This window comes from Vanacampus margaritifer, chromosome 3 (assembly GCF_051991255.1).
Source record: "Vanacampus margaritifer isolate UIUO_Vmar chromosome 3, RoL_Vmar_1.0, whole genome shotgun sequence".
Taxonomy (NCBI): Eukaryota; Metazoa; Chordata; class Actinopteri; order Syngnathiformes; family Syngnathidae; genus Vanacampus; species Vanacampus margaritifer.
In genome coordinates this window covers 5,629,843-5,652,229 of record NC_135434.1, presented here as the reverse complement: position 1 = coordinate 5,652,229, position 22,387 = coordinate 5,629,843, and the positions used below count along the sequence as shown (strand labels likewise).

At 40.1% G+C, this 22,387-nt stretch overlaps 1 protein-coding gene across 8 annotated transcripts in view; it reads right to left on the bottom strand.

Annotated features, from left to right (window-relative positions):
• The window catches only part of trpm3 (transient receptor potential cation channel, subfamily M, member 3), a 184,059-nt gene that overhangs the window by 34,616 nt on the left and 127,056 nt on the right, over window positions 1-22,387 (bottom strand). For all 8 annotated transcript variants that reach the window (XM_077560549.1, XM_077560544.1, XM_077560550.1 and 5 more), the window contains 4 exons: window positions 12,541-12,613; window positions 5,780-5,880; window positions 5,285-5,419; window positions 5,120-5,170 (listed from right to left, as the gene is read on the bottom strand). In XM_077560549.1, the coding sequence (XP_077416675.1) occupies window positions 5,120-5,170; window positions 5,285-5,419; window positions 5,780-5,880; window positions 12,541-12,613 (360 nt within the window). The remainder of the gene's footprint in view (window positions 1-5,119; window positions 5,171-5,284; window positions 5,420-5,779; window positions 5,881-12,540; window positions 12,614-22,387) is intronic.

Below are 22,387 nucleotides of genomic sequence, written 5' to 3'. Positions count from 1 at the left end.
TTGTGAGACATTGACGAGATCTCTACATCTCTAACCTTAAAAGAAGTATCCCAAGGTATGAATATGTGATTCTAAAGAGCATGGGTCATTTCTGTGGTAATTATAAAAGATACCAAAGCTGGATAATTTGCTTAGGGATTTAAAGACAAGAAAGACAATCTGGAAACGAGGGTTAATATGGAGACGATGAGTACCCTTATAAAGATAGTCAGAGAGTCATCGTCTCGGAACACTTCACTTCTATGATGTCCACTTAGTTAAACAGGGTACACACATACCAATAACCCGGCAAAATTTGAGGAGTCTCTAACCCGTTCCGATCAAGGTCAGCAAAGGCCTGATTACTAAATTATGCCTCTTGTGGGAATTTATTTTTCCCTCCCGTCACAAATCTGCTAGGAAACTGAGTATGTTCGTCTTCTTGAGTACGCTGCCACATGCTAGGGACAAACAACTAAAGATTTTTTGTAATCGACTATAATGCACAGCGGTTTCAAAAAAAAAACACAACACATTCCGTGCTGAGATAAGTGCTAAAAAGTGACACAAATGCTGCAATTTTGGACAGCTGTCCGTGCATTATTGGACACCAGACTTTGGCGACAAAGATGGCTGCTGCCCTTGTAAGTTACTGTCCGTCCCGCGGTCCCGCTGGTATGAATGTTTCGAGTCTAGGGACGATTAAAAATAACCAAAGCTAGCAACGCTACTAACGTTTCATATCCACAAACAGCGTATTTTCGTACTCTGGGTTAAAGTCCACTGTAAATTTGGCGAAAGGATGCCGAGATGTCAAAAACACGTAATTAGCGACTTTGATGCAGAATACTAAAGTCATGATGATTTTTCCACAACATCGACGTTTCTTTCTCATTAGTCAGCAAAATGGAGCGCTTGTCAGTGTTCACCGCTGGCATTTATTTGAACGCATATTGAATAAATCCACTCTAAAAACTTGGTATCAAATGCCTTGCTAATGCTAACTTCTGTCTTGAGTGCGGTACGATTCTTGATCCTTGGTGGGAATGTAACAAGACACCAGGCCACTATAAAGATATCTCCGTCAAAAGGCAAACATTACAAATATAAACAAACTGGATCATGCCATATAAATATTTGTCTACGGAAAATGAATTTTTATTGTCTCACTCCAGCTAAGAAAAGCAACAAGCCAAACAGGCAGCTTACTTTCCCCGCCAAGGTCTTGGCAGCACCGTGACAAGCAGCATGAAGCGCCATTGTTCATTTACTCCTCAGGAAAGTCCATTTCTGCTTGAGCAGCTGCAGCCCACAAAGCCAATCTGTGTGTTTCTGACGGAGCTTTCTCACCGAGTAAAGATTGGAGCACATTAGACCCGAGAGCAACCTTCAGCAACAGTTACCAGGAGAACACCTGCTTCGGGATCGAAATATCAACAAAAGGCCATGTTTGCAGAAGGTGAACAAGAACGGCAATTGCCAGGGCTCAATCCGGAAGTGTCGTTAAAATCGAATTGACGTCAGTCAGCAGTGTAGTTCCGCACCATTGTAAATTACAACAAAAATAATAAACATGTTAAAATCAGAACACCACAGGAGGTTATCTATTGATTAGTGCTGTCAAAGTTAAAGCGTTAAATCATTGATTAATCACAAAAAAATATTGTATTAATCATGTTAAAGGTAGCACAGGTTGTGTTTGCGCAATAAACTTAGCATTTACGAAAAGCATTTACTAAATGTTTGACATTCTGAATATTTGTTCATGTAAAACTACTGGGGTCATTGTTTTTTTTCATTTTAAACTATGCAATTAATGGATTAGAAAAAGAAGAGGATGAGAGTGTGCATTGGATCAAAAAAGGGCACAGTGTTCGCCCTGAGACTGGGAGGTTGCGGGTTCAATCCCCTGCTGGTTATACCACAGACTACAAAAATGCCTCCCTGCTTGATACTCAGGGTTGGAATTGGGGGGTTAGAGAACAAATTTCGCCCCACTTAGTTGGGTGTGACAATCAACGCTACTCTAACTTTAAATGTCAAAATAATTGACACAGCACACACAATGTTGATAAAACGCCTTTTTAATTAGGTGATTAATCAAAATTCTAAGATGTGATCAATCCGATTAAAAAATGTAATCATTTCACAGCACTAGTAGTGATGAACAGTGTTGGCCAAATTACTTTTTAGTACTGTACCCCCCCCCCCCCCCAAAAAAAGTAAGTGAATTTGTTACTGATGAATGTAACTAGTTACTAAGTAAAGTACGGTAATTGGTGTTGATTAATCAAAATTCTAAAATGAGATTAATCTGATTAGAAAATCTAATCGTTGTTGTTCAAATTACGTTATGTAAGTACTTTCCCCCCCCCCCAAAAAGTACGTGAATTTGTTAACGATGAATGTAATTAGTTACTCGGTAAAGTAATTGTTGAGTTACTCTCATGAAAAAAAACCTCCAAATATGCCTCAGAAATCAGATTTATTTTTTGGGGTGGTGGTGGTGTGTCTGTAGGGGGGGGGGGGATTATTCAATCCACTACGATCCGAAAACATGTAAAGATTAGTTATCCCCAATAAAAAAAAAAAAAAAAAAGCATACAGATCATTTGACGCCAGAAGTGTGTATGACACAAACGATGACATAATTTCTGCTACTAACTCAGACTAAACTTAGCTCCTCTTTCCCGACATTAAAAACATTAAAGTAATATTTAAGCTTTTCCTACATCCTGCATGCTCCACCAAGTACGAAGAGCCCTGACTGTTTTACTCTGACTGCACCAATCAGATTTTATCTTCCCTTTATAGTAGAGTGTGCGAACCATCACACCCCACAATTTTCTTTGGGCAGAGTTCTTCTGACCTCATTTGAAGTCATGTCTTCATTTGTCAAGTGCGGCTGTCGCTTTAAAATCGTGCACGTACTCGCATGCGCACCATGAACGAGCCTGGCACAGATGTTGCAGTTACGCTTTGAGTAAAAAAGTGCCAAACTGCACAAAGATCCTTTAACTCTTTGACTGCCAAAAACGTTAAATAACGTTTAGTAAAATCCTATGGAGGAGTGCCAAAGACGTTAAAAGACGTTTGTTTCAAAACAGAGGTGAAACTAACCATTTTCTATTGTTGATTACTGAAAAACGGAATAAGGTAGCAACAAACTTTTTTTTTCTGATGAAAGATGAGTCCAATCTTTCATTTGGTAGTATGTGTGTTTCCATAGTCAAAACACAAAATTTTCTGTGGACCTTGAAAGATCAGTCAAAATGCTTAAATCGGCTGGCACCCACGGCATCCCTTTTCTGAAAACGTCTGGCAGTCAAAGAGTTAACTTCAACATACTTCGTTGATACCGATTACAGCTCACTTTTCGGTAAGCCTGGGCTTTGCCGCTATCTTGTGGCGCTACACAAAGAGCCCCAAAATACTTTACACAGAGATTGTGCAATTTAGTGAGTCGTTCCGTGAATAGCTAAGGTTCCAAAACTGAATTGATAGCGAGTGCTGACTGTTACTCCATCGATTGCATTTGTAATATTATTCTCTCGGAATCCTAGCCTTGGCTGCGCTCTGCCGAGTACCGTTCTAGTTATCTTGTCAAGACTGCAAGTTCAATACCTTGCGTTCGATCTCATTAGATTGGGCGGGCACACGTCGTGAAGTGTCTTGTGGGTATAAAATAAACAACTCTAAAAGGAACGTCTCGCCATGCACTTTTTTTTTCTAAGAGGCTTTCCGCAGCAACTTCAGATCACAGTTGCGCTTGAAGATAGCGTAAAAGAGATAGAGAGTGCGATTGCCCCATCCAACCTTTTCCGCAAGTCCCAGCGGAGGATGCGTCGCTGCTGCAATCAGTGCGGCTTGAATTAATGCACCCCTGTTGATACTAAAACTGCTGATGTTGACCCCCCCCCTCCACTAATTCCCAACTGAAGGCTCGCTCTAAATTGGCACGGGCGGAATGTAAAGCTCAAGGTTGCCGTTTTGTTATCTTCCGATCACACAACCCAAAAAAAGTATGCAAATGGTGTCGGTTTAAGCTTGCAACAAGTGGATGAAAACATTTCATCATCTTCACGATGAAATGAACATGATTGTGATGCAAAGGAAGGAATCACAAATGTGGCAGTATGCGCATTTTCACTTCGCACAATCCGCACAATATGAACAGGGATGTGATTTGACCAAAGTGAAATTATCTGAAAATTTAGCCGGGGGTCTGGGGGCCGCTGGCACCCAGCTAGGTCCAGCTCATGGGTTTTCCGTGTTTTTAAGTACTTTCAATGCACTCACATGACAAAGAAATAGACAAAACAACAGCATCAATTTTCAATGTATATTGAACTATCCCATAAAAAATGGCAGTTTTAGTCAACTCAAAATCAGTCACATTCAAAAACATTGGACTGCCTTTGCTTTTAAAAACTATCACTGAGAATATCATCATATCTAACTAATGTGATTACTAAGTTAACACATAAATAATGTTGAAGAGTTCAAATTTCATGAACAAATAATTGTATCATGACCAAATGAAAAGTAACTCATATTAGAGCATACCACAAATGTCTTTGTTATAGCAGAAGATGTTATCTGTCGGAGTCATGTGCATACACAATGAACTACTAAAAAAAAAAAAAAAAAAAATCGGAATTATTTTTTTGGGGGGGGACATAAAAAAAGCGGAATTCCGCGAATTAGCGGAAAAATCACATCCCTGTATGAAACAAAACACAAACACATTGAAGATATTCCTTCTCAGCCTCACAGCAGCTCCGCAGCTGTTTTCTCAAATTCAAAGTCTGCGAATAAAAGACTGTTTAATGCGTGCGGCGCTTGTTTGCAATGGTGCTGTGTGCCTTCCAGAAAGAAACAGAGTAAATAGTGAAGGAGTAAAATGGAAGTCGACAGAGGGATGAGGGTCATGCACAGCTCTACAACGGCTACTGCAGCCCGCAGCTCCAGCTGAAAGAGAACAGCCAGCCTCTATTTGCGCTTCCGAGCAACTAGGACGAGCCAAACCAACAATACGATGCAAATCAAAAGAAGCTTCAATGTGGTTCTTTAATACACAAGACGTTCCAGCCAACATTCCTATAGGCTGCGTCTAAAATGACGGCAGTGATGCTCGTACCTTTTTCACATCCCTGACGAGGTGGTAAAGCGTGTTGGACGGGCCGTGCCTCTGAAATCAAAAAAAAAGGATGAAACGTAACACACCGGGATGAGGATGCGTGCTTACGGGACATACGGGACATACGGGACATGGTCTCCGCCAAGACCTGAATGATGTTCTCACCGTGTTGTAGAGCTCCTCCAGCCTGGACAATGTGAGGAAACGGTGCATGCTGACGCCGTTTTCAATCAGGAGCTTGACGAAGTCCACTCGGTCCAGAACTAAGGCATCCAACATGGCTTGTTCCAGGGATCCAACCTGAGCAGCAGCGTCGAAATAATAAAGTTTGACTCGAATTTGACGGGTGTTTATGAACAGATTTTCTAGAGGCAAAAATCACACAAAAATATAGCGCAAAAGGCACATTTTTTTAGCAACACATTTTTTTTATTTTATTTTTTCCGATTTTTTACTCAGGTTGAAGTGGACATAATCTAGCCACTTATCAACTACTGTAATATTTGACAGGTCTCTTCCTTTTTTTTTACTTTCTTACTTTTCAATTTTTAATTCTAGTATAACTGAACTTTTTATTCGAACTATCACATAATGCAGTTTAACCCGAGGTACAGTTTGGGCGGCGAGGGAAAACCTGCTTGTGAACATTTCGTTTCTTACAGGCCACTGTTGTCCATAGATGAAGATCTGACTGCGGGCGATGTCAACTCGGTTCCACGCGAGAGCCAAACTCAACTGGTCAGGAGCTGACGCGTTGGCACCTGAGGGAACACATGATTCAGATGCATTTTGGGCTTCCGGGGTTTAAAGCAATGACACGGCCATATTTTGTCCTTTTTAGAACCAATTAGAGTATCCAGTTGTGTACAGACGCTCCCCTACTTACGAACATTCGTGTTACGAACAACGGTACATACGAACATGTCTGCGCGCATGTCAAAAAATGTTCGGAAAGAGATGCTGTAAGTGCTTTTTCCGAGTACTGTAGTGCTTCTTTCCGCCGCTAATACCGACGCTTGGCGCTGTGAGAGCTCACCCAGCATTGGAGGCTCAGCAACGTGTCGAGGAGGAGGAAGAAGAAGAAACGCCTGTCGCTCATAGATAAAGCCATCGCACTCTTCGAGCGGCAAGACCCAAATATTGAACGTTGCACAAAGGTTGCAAATCAATTGAATGATGCCATACAGTGCTACCGCATCATTTATGATGAAAAAAGAAGAAAACTGTGCAATCGTCGTTAGATCGCTTCTTTCGGCCAGTTTCTAGTAAATCCTCCAAGGAAGATACTCATCAACCCTCATCTTCTTCTCCGCGACCCTCAACTTCTTCCTACATTGAAGTTACGGAGGAGGAAGTAACTTTTGAAGCCCATTCCAGCGACGACGAAGAACCTCTCATGATATAAAATTCTCCTCTTCCTCTTCCTCCTCCTCCATCAAATCCTTAAGCATCGAGTACATCTTCCAAAAGTAAGTTAAACTTCATTTTATTTATCTTATTACGTACATGTACATACTGTGTGTGTCTCTCGCTCTCTCTCTCTAACATACGTAGTACAGTACTGTACGTATTCTCTTTAAACATCAATTATAATACAAAATATAGCACTGAAGCAACTTACGAACAAATTCACCTTACGAACGATCGGTCGGAACGTAACTCGTTCGTAAGTTGGGGAGCGTCTGTATTAGTAGTTTGATGCAGAAGCACTGATTCTTTTAATGGCTCGGAGGCACAAATGCTGGTTCACCCCAAGCTCGAAATCTTTAGAAGCAAACTCACCAATGTTAATTATGCAGTGCAGTGTAGTGAGAAGTGCGATGACGTCGACATTGGGGGAAACTAAGCAGCCTTTGACGAGCGGCTTCTTTGGGATCCAATCGGCATTCACTGGCATCTCAAAAAAGATTGGACATTTCTTTGAGGATAATGGCGTACCAAATTCTGGATAGGAAGGTGGTCTTGAGTGCACTTGGATTTTTTGCTTGCGTAATGACAATGAAAAAAACCTTGAAAAGTTGTCTGTAAGCAGAGAAGGAGGTCTGAGGCATCACCAATTGTATTACGAAGCCCTGACAGCCCTCCTCCTCCCAGAGACGGTCCCATTCCGCGGCCCTAATGAGCTGTTTTGTTAGCAGCCAATTGAACGACCGATTGGTATGCGAGGCCGTGGTTCACCCGCCACGCTGGGCAACAACAACAACCCCCGTCTTGCGATGGCTCCCGGGGGACATACCCTTTTTTGGCTTATATAGGGAGATGCCACAGCTAAAATTTAGGACAAAGAAAGAAAAATCGGTAAAATCTATTCAACCTTTGTAAATTACAATGACCTGGATGACTGGGAATCTACACAAATATATTTTCAGCATTTGATTCCCCATGTGAATCGGTGATCATTCTACTTTTCAATGAAGTACTGTATCCTTTTGTTAAGGCCGAGATACACCGATCCGACGTTGGGGGTCGGACATTGTTGCGCCGTCTGATCAGTGTACAGACGCTCCCCACCTTACGAACGAGTTACGTTCCGGACGATCGTTCGTAAGGTGAATTTGTTCGTAAGTTGCTTCAGTGCTATATTTTGTATTATAATTTATGTTTAAAGCCTATATAAGTATATTGAAGGTTTATATAAGTATGTTTAAGGCTTGTACAAGTAACCTGCATTGGTTTGTACTGAAAAAAACTTTTAATAAAATGGAGAGAATACGTACAGTACTGTACTGTACTACGTATGTTAGAGAGAGAGAGCGAGAGACACACACACACAGTATGTACATGTACGTAATAAGATAAATAAAATGAAGTTTAACTTACTTTTGCAAGATGTACTTAAGGAGATGATGGAGGAGGAGGAAGAGGAGGATTTTATATCATGAGAGATTCTTCGTCGTCGCTGGAATCGGCTTCAAAAGTTATTTCCTGCTTCATGGGGACCGGCGTTTTCTTCCTCCTCCTCCTCCTCGCCACGTTGCTCAGCCTCCAATGAGCTCTCACAGCGCCAATCGTCGGTATTAGCGGCGGAAAGAAGCACTACGCGCAATACAAAATCTAACTTACAGTATCTCTTCCCGAACATTTTTCGACATACTGAACGCGCAGAAATGTTCGTATGTACCGTTGTTCGTAACGCGAATGTTCGTAAGTAGGGGAGCGTCTGTATAAATTACTGTTGTAAAGTCGGATCGAGTTGGAATACGGGGGGAGGGGCATGCGACTGGATATAGCAGGTAGGATTTACTTTTATACACGATACTGTGCAAAAAGCCGGAGAGTTTCATTCACGTGGGAGGACATTGTGAGAGAAAAAGTCACCGGTATGCATTGTGTAACCGTTTCCTGCTCGGTCCGCTAACCGTGGTCGGCAGACACATGGGAGGATTTCCCCCCGGGGCCGGAGTCGCCTCCGAGGGGGGTAACTGCCATCGCAATCTTAGCCCCCCCGCAACAATTGTTTTTACGTTTTTATATCCCGCCCCTTCGTAAGGAGGTTTCCGGTTACCTTTAGGAATAATGACTACCGCCCCCGATGGTGTGGAGGGGAATTACTTCTCGTGCATGCGCTGAAGGTATGCAATAGTTGGGGTTGGTGCAGTGTGTATTTACGTCAGTTTTCTACGCGACGTGTCGACGTCTGGGCCGACGCTACAGGGGGAAGGCGCCGGGTCACATTTGGCCGACGTCGGATTGGTGTATCTAGGCCGTTAGATGAACAGTTGGAAACTGCTGCACAGTTTTTTTCACCATCTGCTTGTTTACATCTGTCTAACCTACAGATTGCTTTCTCTGGTTGAAATCAATGGATGTGTTTGTAAACTTGATCCGTTTCTCCTTGATTTGATGACGCCGCAAAAATCCAAGCAAACCAAAATGAATCACAACAACTAATGTGGCAGTACAGAGCTTCCAAATACAAAACACAGAGAGACAGACAGGATTCTGTTGTTGATTATGTGCATGATTTTCAAATTTTTATGACGGTATCCCTGTGCATTACGTCATAGGAGAATACTTGGGTAACAAAAAAAAAACGTTTTTTGGATGGGAAACTGTATCGCACTTTTTTATTCGGATATGTAATGGGGCGAATGTGAAAATTGCCAGAATTGTCAATAACAAAGTAAAGCACAGTTAAAAGTGAACATTCTACTTAAGGGCAGTAACAAAGTATTATACTCTGTCGATAACATGAGCATTTTAAGCTACCTAATTTAAGAAATCCATCTGCTGTGAATTAAACCGTAATAATCTTTTAGTATTTCGACACGAATATTCAACAAGCCAAACAGAATAACCACTCTACAAAGTGCTTCGACTTGTGCACGCATTACTGGAGCCTCATGCTGAGATTTCAGATGGAGCATTGCTAATAAGAGGACAAGCTCGCTAATAAGCACTTTACTGGAGATTTGTGTGCATTAATGTGCAGGGTGGTCTTGTTTTATTCAAAGCATGTGACCTTACAGTGCTTCTCCGGAGAGGCTAAATAGCAGCAAATGATCTTTATGGACGAAATCCTCACGATATTGAACTCCCTCAGACAGCGGACATCAATTATTCCCAAATCTGCTTTGTTCAACTACTTCCTAAATCTCACAACCTCTTGTTTGCTGTGTTTTTCCCGCCTGGCTCGGTATTCATGTGTTTGTCATGCTTCAGGCGGGATTGCGGTTTGCGTCATTGGGGGATCTAATCCAGCGTTTTTATCAAATGCTGCTGGGCAGGATGTGACAATGGCAGGATTTCACTTTATAGCAAAAGCCTTCACACGTCTTTTATTCACTGTGCGGCAGAGAGAAAGATGCATGTACAATGACACTCGAGCGGGTTACCGTGCACGTATCTTTTTGCTCTACCGTTGCGTGATTTGACTGAAATCCTTTCTTCAAGTTCAATTCAAAATACAGGCGTAGAAAGAAATGGGAAAAAAAAAAAAACCTAATAGAAATCAGAAACAATCTGTGGCAGCGATAACAAAATATGCTTGTTCCCAGACAGGCAAGGCAATAAAAGTAGAAATCGCTGAGCGACGCACGAGTCCAAGAAATGACGCATCCGGACGATGCTGCAATAATTATGTAAAACATTTCTTTTTCTTATCTCCTCCAAACTCTCGGCGAGTGCCAATGAGAGGATGCCGCAAACTGCTACTGACACGGTTAGTCCTACTGCACCATCAGAGCATCAGTGACCGATCCGAGATCCTGAGCCACTAATCGAAAATATGGATCCCGTGTGTGCATGTGTGTGTTTGGGGGGTGGGGGGGGGGGGGGGGTAATTGGTCTTGGGGAAACAATTGAGAAGGAAGTTCAAGACACGACACGACTGTGGTTGAATTTAAACCAAGGTCGTTCCATTTGGAAATGGAAACCTACTAAAATCTGAAGGAAAAAAATTACAATTACAATTTGAAAATATTGACAACGGGAAGCCTTTACTAATTAGTTAGTTGTTGTTTTTTTTTACTCCAATTTATATTTTAGACTTGTAATGTGTTTTGCAGGGATGTGATTTGACCAAAGTGAAATTATCTGAAAATTTAGCCGGGGGTCTGGGGGCCTCATGGGTTTTCCGTGTTTTTAAGTACTTTCAATGCACTCACATGACAAAGAAATAGACAAAACAACAGCATAAATTTTCAATGTATATTGAACTATCCCATATAAAATGGCAGTTTTAGTCAACTCAAAATCAGTCACATTCAAAAACATTGGACTGCCTTTGCTTTTAAAAACTATCACTGAGAATATCATCATATCTAACTAATGTGATTACTAAGTTAACACATAAATAATGTTGAAGAGTTCAAATTTCATGAACAAATAATTGTATCATGACCAAATGAAAAGTAACTCATATTGGAGCATACCACAAATGTCTTTGTTATAGCAGAAGATGTTATCTGTCGGAGTCATGTGCATACACAATGAAATACAAAAAAAATAAAAAATCGGATTTTTTTTTTTTTGGGGGGAGATAAAAATAAAGCGGAATTCCGCGAATTAGCGGAAAAATCATATCCCTGGTTTTGTGTTTTCTTTATGTTTATATGTTCAATAAAACCATAAAACCAGAGAAGAATGTGCAAACTAAAGCCAGCCAGGTTTGGTCTTCATATTTAACTCTTTTGCTCCCAAAAACGTATAAATATGTTCTATTTTAAATATTACCATGTTCCTAAAGATGTATTTATGTTTTGTTTGTTTTTTTAATGCCAGAGCATACAGAAGGCTTTGATGCAGCCTCTGAACTGAAGAGAATGCTTGAAGCAATGGTAGTTATTATAAAAAACGGCCAGCATGTAGCAGGAGACTATAAGAGGTCAGCCAGGGCCATGTTGCAACAAGCTGTTTTCCCCAGTGTTTTTAACAGGTTTGTGAATAATGATGAAACTTAGCTATATTCTACTGCAAACTGCTGCAATACGGAAACAGATAGAAATATACTTTTTTTTTCCTGATGAAAGAAGAGACAACTCTTTTTTTTGGTAGGTTCCATGTTTTTATAGCAATATTCTGTGGGCCTTGCAAAATTTGTCAAAATCCAGTAAAACAGTCTGGAGCGAAGGGGGTTGCTTCAGTGAAAATGGCTGGGAGTGAATGAGTTAATACTACTTCATACTTTGAATATTAAAATGCTGCATCTTAAAATCCAACTCATAAAATTCAAAATACTAAGGTAATTGTTTTGATATGTTCTTGTTGGATGCACATGTCGATTTTGCTGACGATTGATAGCATTTTTGTGTCGCTAAGCAACATTTAGCTTTAAGCGACGGTATGTAAATTGATGAGCACAATTGTAACAAGATGTCTTGAAACAAGAAGGACACAAGCGGCAGCCACAATACCCTCGCATTCAATTTCAAGTGAGCTGCACGAACCTTGAACAATGTATGATAGGACCCGAGAGTGGGCTGATGGAAAAGTGAGTTTGGGAGGACCGAAAGGGGATTGCAGCTTATTATTACAGCGCCTGCTTATGGTTCAGTTGTGTGAGTATGTGCGCGTGTGTGTGGGGTCGAATCCCAGTGGTCCCAACCGATCCCCAATGCATGTAAACCAGCGTAACCGTTTATTTGCTTAGGCAGACATCAAATCAATAAGCGCTTGGTGAATAAAGTTAACCATCTCGCCAAGCAGATAGATGGACGAGCCTTCGGGCCCGTTATTGAGGATTGACCATCTTGGAACATTAGATATGAACAGTATTAGGCCGTCCCCTTAGGATGCAAACAAAGGGAGCCTCCAGACGTAAAACAAAAATGGCAACATGCATACGAATGAAAACGTTTGTGTGTGTTGAACGTGCACCTGCACGACCCCCCCCCCCCCTCCTTTTATATTTCCCTGAAGGGTAATATGGAAGCCACTTACTTTAGATTCATACTTCAGCACGCACTCAAACGAGGGCCTACCTTTTAGTAGCGCAGTGAGGATGGCAAGGTCAATGTCTTGATGACCCTCGGACCCCATTCGAAAGACTGTTATCTGGGAGGGACAGGATGACAGAAAATGTGGTAAGAAATTGGTTGTTGGGTTTTTTTGGGGCCCCTTTATGCCACCATTTTTTTTTTTTTTTAACACCACAGTAAAATAGAATTTTATTTCTCTCCTTTTATCTTGAGGTATGTTTCTATGCCATCAAGGTAATATTGACATCGTTGCATGTACATGTATGTGTTCATGTGTGGAGGGCACCTTGAAAAAGCCAAGAAGGGGTGAAAGCGTGTTCTGAATGCCTGACGAGTTCCTCCTCTAATCCTGCAATCCAACCATCCATCTCCCCCCCCCTCCCCCCATTCTTTCCCCGCAGCCCGTCTCCCACCCTCTTAAATGGCTTCATTTCATAGAGCGCTGGGAATCTGCAAGCTTCCCCGCTGCTGCTTCTGCATTCTTTAGGACAATGCAGCAGTCATGCAGCCACCTCGAATGATGTTTTTTTTTTATACAAACACGACTGTTTAAAAAGTAATCCTCATTGGTGATTTATGCTATCTATTATCTCGGCCCGTTCATCACCCGTGCACCATATGCTGATGACATGCGGACTCATCCAAGGTGAGAAATGAGGGCTTGTGTCACGCAATCACTAATAAGGGAAGCAGTTCGATATGTTTGCGTGTGCATGTGTGGAACACGCACGCACACACACAGCTGTGTAATCAAAAAGGTCTTTCTTCAGGTGGAATGAGAGTGCAATGGGATGTGAAGGTATCGATTAGAGGTCTTCATGAGGGGGGAACACAGATCACTCGTGTGTAATTGCGGGAATGCGGAGACACGCTACCGCGAGTCCAAAATATTTCTTTTTCACCTTAATATTATGGCTCTCGTTTTTATAGCACTCGATTGCGGCGACATGCCTCAGTGGATTCCGACTCAATCAAAGAACAACGCGAGGGCTTTGTTCGCTATAGATGCAAGGCAGATCAAAATTGAAAATTAGGCTTTAAAAGTAGTACAAAAAAAAGTGTCATGTTTGAGGTCGCAAGAGATGTCACGCAAGGTGTTTTGCTTTTTCTTTGGTTTTTGGTGGTGGTGATATTTACAACACCACGAGGGTCTTAAAGAACAATTTGAGAAACACCAGCAGAGATTACATGAAGTAAGGGGACTCAAACTAACAGAACGTGTTCCAATGCTTTTATCCAATTTTTTAGTTTGGAATGACACTTAAGTGTCTAACTTGTTTTTAAGGGAGGAAAATTAAAAAAGCCAGTTTGCACAGCGGTTTAGTTTACGTATATGTGGTGACGGGCTAGCTAGCTTATGCCGTATTTACTGTTTGCAATTTGATTGTTTCTTTATTTGTGGTCTAAAAGTGTTTTTTTTTGGGGGGGGGTGTCAAGTGATTAAAAACTTTAATTACAATTAATCGCATGACTTCAATAACTCACGATTAATCGCAAATTTCATATCTGTTCTAAATGTACAATAAAATATTTTTTTTCAAAGTTTCATACTCTAACATTAAAGTGAAAACTAATCTTAAACTAATAGTCAAATATGGCTGCATTTTTTAGTCATTTATACAGTTATTTCATAATTCATAAAATTGTGTTAACATAAAAAAAGATCTATTGTAAAAAAAAAAAAATCAAGTGTGATATTTATTTGTGTGGAGGTCATTTTCTGCCACTAGAGGGCATAATTGCATTTGTAAGACATTGGTGACAGCTCATGCATTTTTCTTTTCATACGAAGAGCTATCTAATCTTTAACAAGAAGTCACCTGTGAAATTCTGCACATTTTTAAAATTGTAAAATACTAATTGACCCCAGTCTATACAAATGTATGCATTATTATTACATGTATTACTGCTAAGTTTTGACGTGACTTTTCATGCTGCAGTGCAACTGGAATTCCCCGAGTACAGGCTTTCCAAGTAAGGGGCGGTCATTAATCGCACGTAAAAAAAAATTGGTGGCATTAAAGGAACATTCAACTAACCCAAGATTAAGACACTAATTTCGACACCCCTATTTTTTACATGAATATTTACTGCATGTCTGACTTTACAACTGCATTAGTGTAGCTGAGTGATAGACTACGACAAATTACGACAGTCGTACAGAGTTGGGTCATGTCGCTGCTGTACAGAACTGTCATAAAGCTCGGACCACCCATATTTATTTAACAACAAAGATGGAGCTTCACTTTGTGCCCTCATCCCTCGCTGCCAGTCCCGTGGTCTTGCCGCAATGAATATTTCAAGACGAGTGGCGATCGGAATAGCCAAAGCTAGCAAGGCTGACTTCTATTCTCATCCACAAGCAGCTTATTTACGATTTGGCACAGATGTACAGTATAAAGACTTGCTGGCTGGACATTCCGCTGCCCCACATAGCGTCATAGTCCAGCAACGGCAGCAGACGGGTGAATCGAAAGTGCTTTGTAATTTGGCTGATCTGAAAACAAGATGCCAGAAACAAGTGCTTAGCAATTAGTCGACTTCAGATTTTCAAAGTTGAGTTGTCAACTCATCGATTCAATACCAATTCTCATATTGATATGCTTTTCTGCTGCCCTTCAGGACAAGAGATGGATGAAGTTGTCATTTAACTCTTTGACTGCCAGATGTTTTCAGAAAAGGGATGCCGTGGGTGCCAGCAGATTTAAGCATTTTTGACTGATCTTTCAAGGTCCACAGAAAATTATGTGTTTGAACTATGGAAACACACATACTACCAAATGAAAGATTGGACTCTCATCTTTCATCAGAAAAAAAAAGTTTGTTTCTACCTTATTTCGTTTTTCAGTAATCAAGAATAGAAAATGGTTAGTTTCACCTCTGTTTTGAAAAAAACGCATTTTAACGTCTTTGGCACTCCTCCATAGGATTTTACTAAACGTTATTTAACGTTTTTGGCAGTCAAAGAGTTAAAAAAGATGATAATCATCCCAGACGTGTCCACCTTTACCTCTCCTTCTCCCAGCCAACATCCGCATGGCCGACAAATCTAACCGCGAATCTTCTCACAAGCGCCCTGCGCTCCCTTCCCCATTCCTTCCAGTTTGCTTCTCTCTCTTCCCCTTTTCTCCAATCCCGTCCCCAAGGTGACCCCTGAGTGTTTGCGTTTCCACTCATAATTGATTGTGTAAAGTGTCCACTACTCGTTTTCAGAAGACACGGAGTCCATCTTCTCTGTTTGTATGTTTGAGCCCTTTTATTGGGAGTAGCTTCAAAATGGACTTGTGTCGAACGTCCCTGTAGTCAAACAACAGTGATGAAAACGCTAGCATTTTGTGCAGTACCTTGTTTCAACCTGACTCAAAATTGCTTGGACGTTTTGCTTGAATTTTAACTCATTCACTGCCATTGACGGTTATAGACGTCAAAAATTCATTTGAACTATTTCTATTAGTTTAAAAACAAAATTCCACTTTTGTTAACAAGAGTATGAAAAACTAGAATTTTTTTAATTGTACATTTAGAACAGATATAAAATGTGTGATTAATCGTGAGTTAACTAGTGAAATCATGCGATTAATTATGATAAAAAAATTTAACTGCCTGACGCCCCTAATTTTTAATAATCTTTTCTCTTCTTTTTATTAATCATGATTAATCACAAATTTTATATCTGCTCTAATTGTACAATTTTTTTTCTAGATTTTCATACTCTTGCTAACAAAAGTGGAAAAATTTAACTAATAGAAATAGTTCAAATGAATTTTTGACGTCTATAGCCGTCAATGGCAGTGAATGAGTTAATTTATCTTTACACTTGTAGGGTGTTAAGAATGTACAACGACGTGTGAGGGCCGAAAAACTCGCAAATTTGCCACTGCGACTTTATGAAGGGGCAAATTTGCGAGAAGAAAAAAAAACGTAAATTTGAGACTTAATAAAGTGGCATATTTACGACTTTATAAAGTTGCAAATTTGGGAGAGAAAAAAATCGTAAATTTGAGACTTTATAAAGTGGCAGATTTGCGGAAGAAACCGCCGCACGCACTGGATATTCAAACCCAGAATGTCAGAATTGTGAAGCAGGCATCCTAACCACTGGATCAACGTGCTGCCCACTATTTTACTTATTGTTAATTATCATTAAAAATGATCATTTATGACATTATTATTAGAATTTCAGGTTGAACCAAATGTCCTGGAATGGATTGTGTCAACCCTTGGAGCTAGCAGTGTCATTGTAATAATAATAATAATAATAATAATAATAATAATAATAATAATAATAATAATAATAATAATAATAATGACTTGGTTCTGTCCGTCTTGAGCTTTGAGCAGACCAGAATAAAGGATGAGAGTAGAAATGCAGCGATAATAATAATAATAATAATAATAATAATAATGACTTGGTTCTGTCCGTCTTGAGCTTTGAGCAGACCAGAATAAAGGATGAGAGTAGAAATGCAGCGATAATAATAATAATAATAATAATAATAATAATAATAATAATAATAATGACTTGGTTCTGTCCGTCTTGAGCTTTGAGCAGACCAGAATAAAAGATGAGAGTAGAAATGCAGCGATTACGAAGCGACGTTCAGAGGCGGATTGGGAAGGCGGAAATGAGAGGAAATATGAAGTCTGCGTGAGGCAAAGGAAGCAAAGAGGAGCAAAGACGGATGTTGGGGGGTGTAAAGGCGGTCCAATCTTCCTCTGAGTGGAGGATTCCCTCATCTCCATACGTGCTAAGCTACATGCTTTGGGGATCAGGGGAAACGTGTCATGCGGCAGCGAGTCAAGCTGATTAGAAAATATGCATCATTTCACATGAAAGGTCTGTATTGGCTGAATGAGACGTACGGTACACACATGACGCGCGCGCACGAACAGCAGGCCACATTTGGCCCTCACCATATAGTGGCAGTCGGGAAAAACAGCCTCGGTGTAAATTTAAATGTGAAGAAAATAGCAATTTACAATATGACAGTGAAAACAGAGAATATTGGGAACTAAGTTTCTCTCCTCGTACATTTTTAAACATTTACAATCCCCAACTGATAATAAACTGTCTCTCCGGCTACTTTATCTGCCCCCCCCCCCCCACCCCACACACACACACACACGTTTCTCAGAAGCTCATTGTTCTCACTCTGTTTTCCTTTTTTAAAGTCACATATTTTCTTCGATTCCTCTTCTCCTAAGTGACCATTTTGCTCTCCTCCTAATTTTTTACTTTCTCTTGTCAAGAAGCCGTTGAAACATGGTTGCTCCTCGTGAATATTTAATTTGAATTAAACATATAAGGAGTCTTCTTCACTCAATTATTCATGTCAAGATGGGAAATATCAGGGCACTCAATGAGAACACCCACTTGCATAGAATCACAATGGATTGGAGGGGAGGGGGCTACCTCTTGCATAATTAATAAGACTTTTGGTTATAAGTTCTGCAAGGGGAAAAAAAGTGCATTTTAATCTTTCTGGTGTTTGTTTAATGGTCACATAAAACAGTTGCACTATTCGAAAATCAAACGATAAAAGGTACCATTTTTTGCATACTGCCTAACTATATGCTCTGACACATATGTTAATAGCTAAGGAGATTTATCTATAAATCCGGAGTGTATACTATAGATTGTAACAGTGGCTGTGATTGGCTGGCGCCTCTCCCGAATGTGACCCATGACCCAAATGAGGACGAGCAGAGAAATGGATGGATGGCAAAAATGGATAAAAAGATCACCGATGCCCTCTCAAACTGTGGAATCCGCTGCACATGCAGCGCTCCATCGAGCAATGTACTGCAATGAAAAACGGACCCTACGTCAGGTTTGGTGGGTCCGCATTTTGCTGTATTAATTTTTTTACAAGGAACCACAAAAACTTGTCAAGGAAGAAGTTGACACAAAGAGAGAAAGTAAAGGGGAGACGGAGGATATTTTGAGAAGCAACAGAGACTCTCCATGCTTTGCTTTTTAGCCAGAGGTACGCATGATATAAACGTAATGGAGTATTTTACACAATATTTACATGCTGTATACAGTGGTACCTTGGCTCACGAACTTAATTGGTTCCCACAGAGAGTATGTGAGCCGAAAAAGTTTGTCTTCCAAACAAGTATTTCCCATAGGAAACCATTGAAATGAGAATAATCCGTTCCCAGGTCCCCATAAAACACAATTTTCTACTAAAAAAGCCTTAAAACTACACAAAATATACCTTATTTTATGTATAAAATAAATGTGATATTGTATTGTAATTAAAGAAATACACTGTACTGTATAATAAAGTGTTTTTATTTGCAAAACTTGCAACTTGCCTTTGTGATGGGACAGTAGTTGAAGGCTTGATGGAATGGAGTGGGAGGAGGAGGAGGGAGGGAGGGAGTTACTGTTTGGAAGGAGAGTCCTCCGGTGTGGCTTCTCTTCTTTGCTTCTTAGGAGACTCTTTATCCTTGTTGCTGACTAAAAACCTCTTAATTGACACCTGTTGCTTTCTGAGTTGTAAGGTCTTACGAAACTGAGGCATCACATTATCATTCATCATGTTGATGATTCTCATAGCCACAGTCTTTTCTGAATGGTACTGTTCGACAAAATCCTGCACATCACTCCACTTTGCTAACATGGTCTTGATGCTCTCACTTGATGCTGACAAACGCGCACCTCGTTGGTGTTTGTCGATGATCTCCTTCTTCTGCTCGACCGTAATTTTCTTCAATGTCTTCTTAGGCTTAACACTAGCCTTTTGTGGGGTCTTTTTCGGTCTCACGGTAGCAAAAGTACACTCCAAAAGTACTCCAAAATGATCCAAAATGTCTACCGAACACAAACCACGTCCGCACTCAAACAAAGGGGGCGGCGAACTGGGACGCCGTGAGCGTGCATCAGCTTCTCGTGATTTCTCGTGTCGCGAGATTTGGTTCGTCCGCCGAAAACTAGTTCGTCAGCCGAGACAAAATGCTCGCGAATTTAATGTTCGTGAGGCGAAAAGTTCGTGAGCTGAAGCGTTGGTGAGCCGAGGTACCACTGTATACTGTTTTGGTACAGCGTTTTTTTGCACCGCTGAGACACTTTAAGACCTGGAAGCATATTTTATTCTTTTGGGTGAATGCTTATGCGCATTATTGGTTGGCTGCTAAATTTGTTAAATTAAAGTGTTAATGGTGTTCACCGGGAATCGCAGAAAAAAACAGTGGCCGGCGGTCGGCCACTCGTGAAACCAAGATACTGCATCCTGCCAAGATTTTCTATGCTGCAGTAACGCACTAGTCAGCTTTATTGATCCCTGATGACCATAAAAAGTCACGTCACAGTGGAATATACCAATGTTTGTTTTTCAGGTTATTTAGTCAATGTGGAACATAAACAAAAGTTTGGAGTGTGACAACAAAGGGACACTGGAGAAAGACAAAGTGCAAAGTGTGTATATTGGATAAATCAATATGAAACGGGATTCTGCTTTGCAAATGAATCTTTGCACTTGACCTTTTCTTTTCGAAGTAAAATAATTCCAAACTTTGCTCTGTCTTTTACAGATGTATGTGTCTGCATTAATATTATTTTATGTGGCTTTGAGGCAAATATTTTGGGCCACTTTTCTTTTTTTTAGTAAATGAATTATTGCCCTAGTTTAGTTTGGTCCATTTATCCACTGGTTGCGTTCACACGTACTGTACAGTATAGTTTCTTTGGAGTGATCAGTTGAGGTGGTTCATCTTGCTGCTGTCTTTTTTTTGTTTTTCGTTTGGCTCTTCTATTGATCAGAGTTTAGTCTGCACATTGTAACTGATTGTTCTACTTACGGTCCATGAACTACTGTAAGATTCTTTCACTTTGTATGTGATTTGTGTGCGTCAAGTCCACTTGTGCACAACACCAAATTGGAGGAGGCAGAGAAGTAACCAGGCAGCAAAGTGCCAAGTGCTTTTTGGCTCAACAGACATCCGTAATCCATTTTAGACTTTTTGACACACTGCATGGTACATGAGCAATTATGATGATAGCATATGTCCTGTGAGACAGGCCAGACTTTTTAAACAAGCCAAAGCAGCGAGAGGATTGTGTGATTGAATACATTATCAGCAACACATAACATCACCATATTGAGACATATTTTACTGCCATTGAAGTTTAGTGCAAAGTGCAGCCTAACTGTGGTGGCGTTTTCTCCCAAACTTCACATGTATGCTTATAGCCACGACCTGAAACTATCTTTGTGACAATATTCAGTTATAAATAAAGTGCCACTTAGCCCTTGGGGCGATAATGTTTTTTTTACCCTACATACGGTATTTTGTACAAAATTTGTATACTCTTTGTAAGTGTAATAACTACGTCAATTATGAATATCGTTTTACTTTTACCCATTTTTGGGCCTATTATAGGGATCACATTTTAAAGCACTCCTCACACAGATTTTATCCGGCTGACTTGAATCTGAGGGTGGGTCATGTAAAGATGTTGCTGATGAAAAACACAACTTTTTCCCTGAATGCTGTTGCTGTAGCTACACGTTTTGCAAATAAATATTTGCTTATTTGGGTGGTATAAACATGCATGAAAGCTCATCACATTTTGAATAAACATGGACACAGGACAGGCACAAAACCAAAAATACATATGTAGGTTATGGTTCAATTTTCAATAAAAATGTAAATCCCATGTACCGGTATCCTGACGTGCAAGTACTTGGCCAGGGTTGCGAGGGCCCTTTATAGCTGCTCGCAGTTCTAGGTGTAGGTAGAAAGTTGTGTTTGTGTTATTGTAAGAGTGAACACAGCTGACTTATTTCCTGGCTGATAAAAGCAGCTCCATTCATTCCCTTTCAGTGCAGCAGAGGTGTTGGTAAGTCAGAACACTAGCCTAAAGTCATAATTACACACACATTTGTGTGTGTGTATATATATATATACAGTATATATATATATATATATATATATAAGGGGTGTTATAAAAAATCTATTCGGCAATATATCGCAATATTACAGCGCGCAATTCTCGAATCGATTCAATAGGCGGCTGAATCAATTTGTAAACATACATTTTTTATAGGAATATTCAACGTCCTACTTAGGGTTAGGATTTACACATTAAGCATGGAAGAATGTTATATTAATGGAAAATGAAGCCTTAATATTTTATTTCAGTGCTGTTCAAACATGAAACAGACTGCAACCTGAATTTTCAGATAAATAAATACATTTTCATACAAATCTTACAGTGTACATGTACAAGTTAAAAGATTATTTTAAAAAAAAATCGCAATAATCAATTTATAGATTTGTATCGGGATTAATCGGTATCGAATCGAATCGCCAGGTACTAGGCAATTCACACCCCTAATATATATATATATATATATATATATATATATATATATATATATATATATGTATATATATAAAATCAACATCTAGGCCAAATAAAAAAACGCAAATGAAATACTGCAAGTCCAATAGTAACCAAGATGGCTGCCTTGTACTGCTTGACCACCAAGCCCAAAACTGCTGCATAACATTCGCAAACCAAACCTCATTTGGCACGAGTGTTGTAAACCGTAGTTTACGAGGGGGCCACACTAAGACGAAGTATCCCATTTTGGATTGTCCACTTTAATAGAAGGAAGGGAAAACGAATGTGAACAATATTGCCACTAATTCACTGCAGTCGGTATATTGTGTCATTATTACGTGATGTCATTATAACAGTAGTAATTGTTGTGTAAGTTTATAGCGGCAGCATCAAATTATCTGGGCTCTACAGCTGCTCCTGTTGAATGATTCACGCGCCATTGTTCTGCTCTGCCGTATTGTGTTGAGAAGCTCCATCAATCGGCTGCGAGAGGCC